This window comes from Pelmatolapia mariae, linkage group LG16_19 (assembly GCF_036321145.2).
Source record: "Pelmatolapia mariae isolate MD_Pm_ZW linkage group LG16_19, Pm_UMD_F_2, whole genome shotgun sequence".
In the NCBI taxonomy this organism is placed as follows: Eukaryota; Metazoa; Chordata; class Actinopteri; order Cichliformes; family Cichlidae; genus Pelmatolapia; species Pelmatolapia mariae.
In genome coordinates, this window is record NC_086241.1 from 32611256 (window position 1) to 32617814 (window position 6559).

Below are 6559 nucleotides of genomic sequence, written 5' to 3' on the forward strand. Positions count from 1 at the left end.
CTTGTTATGAAAGGGCTTGAATATCGTCTACAAATTATGTAAGGATTAACTTCATGAATAAATCACCATGATATCCATGAAATTCATTGGCAACATCTCATTCATTACATTAAACTAAATGAGGGCCAAAAAATACTTGATGGAGACATATTTAGAGTAACATATCAGTAGATTATCTGTCCCTTATAGGTTTTATAGGTTTACTCAGTTTTAATGAGTTGATTCAATCCTCTATTGAGTCCAATTAAATTTTAACAGATTTTAAAGATTTGATTTTTGGCTAATTTTAGGCAACAAAAACAAAAAAACTGAATGTTCTTTCACCTGTGAAACATTAGAGATGAAAACTTTAATGAGGCCTTCAAAGAATGCTATGTTTGTGGAAAACACGCTCTCTCTGTTATTCAGCTGCAAAGACAATACACAGCGGGGCCTCTTCTCACAAATGCAACCCCCGCAAATCACGATCCGTTGAAGGTCCCTTTGAATTGAAACGTACACGGGGGGCCTCTGCTCCATGTTGCTCTGTCAGGAATTTGAACAATGGGGTCATGTATCTTTCGGCGTGAGGTCAGGTATAAAAGCAACTCGTGGGATGTCGTGAAAACTGTGCAGTCCTTCTGAGCCTAAAGAGTTCTAACTGAAACCATGACCATGGGCAAGGTGTGTGCAGCTTTGGCTATTTCATTGTTCGGATTTTTTGCATTTGATTGGATACTGAACAAATGTGGATGCCATGCAAAAAGTACGATATCAAACAGTCCTTGTTTTTTCTCTTTTTTTCAATTTCAGATCATCTTCTACGAGGACAGGAACTTCCAGGGTCGTTCCTATGAGACCAGCAGCGACTGTGCTGACATGTCCTCCTACCTGAGCAGGTGCCACTCCTGCAGGGTGGAGAGCGGCTGCTTCATGGTCTACGACCGTACCAACTACATGGGAAATCAGTTCTTTGTCAGGAGGGGAGAGTACTCTGACTACCAGCGTATGGGCATGAGTGATTGTATTAGGTCCTGCCGCATGATCCCCATGGTACTGTAAACTGAAAACTCCTTCTAATATCTGACATATGGTGTAAGATGCTGAACCTGGCGAAAGCATATTAACGAGATCTCTTTGATTCATTGTTATTCATTTCAATTTACAGCACAGAGGCCAGTTCAGGATGAGGATCTATGAGAGGGAGAACTTCGGAGGTCAGATGTACGAACTGATGGACGACTGCGAAAACATGATGGATCGCTACCGCATGTCCGACTGCCAGTCCTGCCACGTGATGGATGGCCACTGGCTGATGTACGAGCAGCCCCACTACAGAGGCAGGATGATGTACCTGAGGCCCGGAGAGTACAGGAGCTTCAGGGACATGGGAATGAGTGGAATGAGGTTCAATAGCATGAGGCGCATCATGGATTCCTGTTATTAGAGCACCACTGTATAAAAGCATGATTTTAAATAAAAATCTAATAATTCTCTTTTAAATGAATTTGTCACTGAGTGATCGGAAACTTGCACAACAAACCAAAATAAGACACGCAAACATAGGCTACATTTTTGTGTAAATTATAACCCTGTAAGTAGCAACAGCTAACTTTTAAGTGCTATGCTGTGTATTCAGTTTAACAGCAAACCTTTAGGGTCACTATGCTGCACACCACCAGATGACAGCATATCACCATTTTTATTTATATCTGTAAATGTAACCACAGTAAATGGTTACATTTAGGCAAATTATAAATACATTAAATACACAGCAATATTAGAAATGCAGTATATGTGAATGCAGTCCTTCTGTTCTGCAACATTTGCCTTTTTATTCATGCAACAACCTGTAAAAAGGCACAACAATTTAAATTACACATAATTTAATAATTGTGCCAATGTAATTTTGAATATAAGGAAATGTATGCATAAAAGGCAGCATACAGAATAAATGGCAACTAATTCTTTAATATTTTTCAATAGCATATGCTGTTTCTAGTTAGAATAATTACAATTTAATTAAATTAAAGATGGCAGGTTATAACACATAGTCACATATATAGGACATGCTATTCATAAGAAGACATTGCCAGCTTTAAATCTGCAATTTTTTTTCTCTTATTAAAGCTAAACAAATTGTGTAAATATACTGCAGTCATACCAACTTTCTTTTTAGGAAGAAAACAATGAAAGCAAAAACAATGTTGTTTGCACTGTAACAGTTTATAAAGGAGCCAGGTTGATCCACAGCAGAACTGCACTGTGACCTGTTGGTGTGATAATACTCTTTTGTTCTGCACAGTTCAGTAAACAGAACAATATCCATTTTGTTGGAGTCACAAGAACTTTCTAAACTTGAATTAGCAAAATTAAAATAAAACAACAGAACAGAAGCAAAGCCTCTGTTTTATAGGGGTTTTTGGCACAGCACTAGAATAACTACAGGTGTCCGTAAGTTGTCGCTGGTGCATTTCACAGGGAGAGAAAGGAAAGAGAGCTAACGTCACTCAGAGATGGAGAAAGATAAGAAAGACAGGACAGGAGAGGAAGAAGAGAGCTTAGATTTAAAGGACCGCTCAGTGGGGTTGGATAAACTGGAAATTTAAAGCTTACATGTAAGTCCTCATGTTTTAAATCAGATATCGGGTCTAACATTATGTTGTTGTTTTTGTCATATCATGAAACCTGCTGCAAAACGAACTGAGGTAGACTGACTGTGTTATTCGAAGTCTGCATGAAAATCCTCTGCAGGTTAAACAGGTTAGTTTGCTGCACTGTGATGGATTTAAATTAAAGAACAGTGTGTGACTGGTGCACAGTGGCTGTGGTTTCACAGCCTGTACACAAAGAACATCTACTGAAGCTCTGTGATTCTTTTCTTTTCAATACAACCGAATTTAGGGTCCCACCACCTGCAGAATTCCTCTTTAAACTACTAATTTCCTGTTTACAGGCACTTTTGCAATATAGGCAAAAGAAAATAGATATACTGTATGTTATTCTTCTGATTAAAGCTAAACACAATTAGAATTAAAATCAAATTTGTATTCCCATCTACTGATTAATTTTATTATTACATTACATTACTAGTTTTCTTACATTTCAGAACCTGTACTTTTTCACTTTTACTTAAGTAAAGAAGCTGAATCTTCAACTTTTACTGAACTAGTTTGTAATACTAGTATCTGTACTTCTAATTACGTGCAGAATGTCTGTACTTTTGCCACCTCTGCAGATTTGTAAGGAAAATGCATTTACGGGTTCAGCAGAGTTGAGTATATGAGTTTTTAATATGTCATTGTGATGTGCAGTATATCATCAAAAGGTTGTGTGTAGTTGTGCAACGTGTGATCTTCAGGCAGCTTCATGGAAATGCACTGTATGGGCTCAGGAACTCTTCCATTGTCTCTGAGCACAGTTTGCTGTGCCATCCACAAATATAGGTTAATGAAACATATCATCAGGAAAAACACTGAAAGCTGATTAAAAATGGACTGAAGCAAATTGGAAAATTCCTCTGTTAGAGGTCAGATAAATCAAAATTTGAAATTGTTTTTGCATTACAAAAAGATCTTCGTTTGATGTTACTGTCATGTTCCCTTTGTCCTCTCCAGTTGGCTAACTACTTTCTATCTCTCTCTCTCTTATAAGCACTCTACCTCTCCTCTGTCTGTGTGTGTGTGTGTGTGTGTGTGTGTGTGTGTGTGTGCGTGTGTGTGTGTGTGTGTGTGTGTGTGTGTGTGTGTGTGTGTGTGTGTGTGTGTGTGTGTGTGTGTGTGTGTGTGTGTGTGTGTGTGTGTCTCACTCAGTCTCACAGTTGCTCCTGATGTTGTTGTTGTGACAACTTTTTAAGGCAGTGGTGGCTGACCTTCAGTCCTTGCTGGATTGTTTTACGGCTTCTGTACATGTTGCTTTCCTCCAAGGAAGAATCTCACTCATTGTTTCCCTGTGAACTTGTGATCCTCCCAGAGAAACCTGTGTTGGTGAGCTGTAGAGAGAATCTGTGGGAAAGTGTGGCTCTGTGGAAAACTTTGCCTGAGGGGACTGGGACCATCACTACTGTTGATCTTCTGTGTTACACATTATTCACTGTAAATAAATGCACTGAACTTGATGTTGAGTCCTGTGTTTGAGTCCACCTAGATCTGTGATATTCCTTGTTTTCATTTTACCAAATTAAACAATTAAAGAAAAACTATTGAATTTACTTTTTTATTAGATAATTTATTTTTTTATTTTAGTAAAATAAAACGTAAATATTAATATAGTTTATTTTGCTAAATTAGGCTAATTAGTTTAGCAAAGCAAATAATTATTTTGGTGTTTTTCAATCGTAAAAAAACGGGGAAAAAATCGAAAATTGAAAAAAAATTGTTTATTCTCAACAGACCTCTATATATTTCTATCTATATATTTCTTCTCCTCCTCCTCCTTTGTGTATGTGTTCAATGAAAAATGGGTAAATTAGGTGTATTTTTCTTTGGTGCTACAAACAAGAGTGTAGATATTTTGATTAGTTAGTTAGTTGTTCAGTTTTTAATTAAATATAATATTTATTTTCCAAAAAAGTACATTTTTGGAAAAATATTGACAATGCATGATAAAGTGAAATATTAAGTGACGTTCTGGCCTAATACATCAGTTTTAACAACATTACTGTATCTAAGCTTCGTAGGTCAGTTATTGCAGATTTGAATGCTTATGCTGTTGTTGTATTTACAGTCTTATTTGTCCTAGTTGTTATGGTCTTTAGTTCTACTAGAATAAAAGTTCGTATGCTAACTGAGGATGGCTGAACGCAAAAGCCTAGGGTTGTTCTATAGACTTAGCCTCATCATTTACTGAATGGAAGCTGTCTTGACTTTGCTATAAAACTGCTGATCGTTCTTATTATTTTTTAAGCTGAACATGATAATTATGTATATATTTAGTTATTGAGTAAAACATAATTTTGGGTACAGTTAGGGAATGCTTTCTTGCAGTTAGGTACGTAGATGTAGCTACATAAAAAATGTAGCAAGATAAAGAAAGTGCATGTGACAAATGTGGTTATGAAGTACACATTGCTTTTATTTACTGAAGTCAAATGAGAAGTCTAGCACATATCAGTGATGCGCCTCATGCTCATGAACCTCATCCCGCTCATTCCCATCTGACTGAAGCTCCTGTACTCTCCGGGCCTCAGGTACATCATCCTGCCTCTGTAGTGGGCTTGCTCGTACATCAGCCAGTGGCCATCCATCACGTTGCAGGACATGCAGTCGGACATGCGGTAGCGGTCCATGATGCTGTCGCAGTCATCCATCAGCTCGTACATCTGACCACCGAAGTTCTCCCTCTCATAGATCCTCATCCTGAACTGGCCTCTGTGCTGTAATTAAATGTAGAGAAAATGTAAGTATGATTACTAACGAGCATTTTAAAAATTAATAATGAATCAAAATTATAGTAGCAAAAGTGAAGCACGTCTTACAAAGGGGATCATTCTGCAGGATCTGATGGAATCAAACATCATTCCCATGCTCATCATGCGCTGCATGTCATGGTACTCGCCCCTCCTGAGGAAGAACTGCATGCCCATGTAGTTGGGACGCTCATAGACCATGAAGCAGCCGCTCTCCACCCTGCAGGACTGGCACCTGCTCAGGTAGGAGGTCATGTCAGAGCAGTCGCTCGTGCACTCATAGGAGCGACCCTGGAAGTTCCTGTCCTCGTAGAAGACGATCTGAAAAAACAAAATGATAAATCAGTAAATCGATTAAAGAAGATTATTTTTGCTTCCTTTTACAGTAAAAATCATCCCATTACCTTGCCCATGATGGTGGTTTAGATTGTTCCCAGTGGATGGTTCAACTTGCTCTGCCAACTCCATGATTCCAGGGCCTTTTTATACAAAATCCCAGGGGCCATGATGTGTTGTTATTCAAATGTGCAAAGCTGATGAATTAGCAGTATTACTTTTGCTGAACGGGGCCTATAAATGACTAACAATGGTTCTCCATCCATACATTTCTGGCAGCAGTCATCCGTATTGTCTATTATAAGCATATGCTTTGTGTGTGTTCCATTTTGAGTCAGAAGGCTCTTCACATACAGTTAGTAATCAGGGATGGAAAGAACATGACATCAGGCTACATCTGTGGTAAACTTCTGACAAACTGTAGAAAGATTCAGTTAATACAAAGAAATAAATATACTAACTGCCGGCTTTCAGGACTCTTGATAATAAGAAATATGTTCCATAACTTAAAAGACTGAGTTTCATTTAAAGGAGAATCTGCATGTTTTATTAAGTTCTTACGGATGTTATTATACTATAAGATTAAAGTGTGATAAATAATCATGAGATGAAAGGCCATACACAAGCTACAGTAAGATACACAGCCTTTAAACAAACACAGACACAGCTATCAACATTCTAATCTCATAAAATATAGTAACTAATTATTCAGTGTTCTTACTTTTGATGAATCTAAGTTACTAAAAAAGGGTAAAAAGTAGGTTAGCAGTAGATGGATTTATGCAATATTAAAAGTTCAGACAGTTTATGTACATATACCTATGGAGAATACTTTAA

At 37.7% G+C, this 6559-nt stretch overlaps 2 protein-coding genes across 2 annotated transcripts; one reads left to right on the plus strand and one right to left on the minus strand.

The window, feature by feature from the left end:
* Positions 1-648: 648 nt before the first annotated feature.
* On the plus strand, positions 649-1426 carry LOC134645068 (gamma-crystallin M3-like). The gene is made up of 3 exons (XM_063498326.2): positions 649-663; positions 793-1032; positions 1148-1426. The coding sequence occupies exons 1-3, from the start codon at positions 649-651 to the stop codon at positions 1424-1426; spliced, it is 534 nt and encodes a 177-aa protein (XP_063354396.1).
* Positions 1427-5077: 3651 nt separating this feature from the next.
* LOC134646370 (gamma-crystallin M1) lies at positions 5078-5799 on the minus strand. Its single transcript, XM_063500248.1, has 3 exons — positions 5791-5799; positions 5456-5707; positions 5078-5353 (listed from the first exon to the last, which is right to left on the minus strand). Exons 1-3 carry the CDS (start codon positions 5797-5799, stop codon positions 5078-5080), a joined length of 537 nt encoding a protein of 178 aa, XP_063356318.1.
* Between the last annotated feature and the right edge of the window lie 760 nt (positions 5800-6559).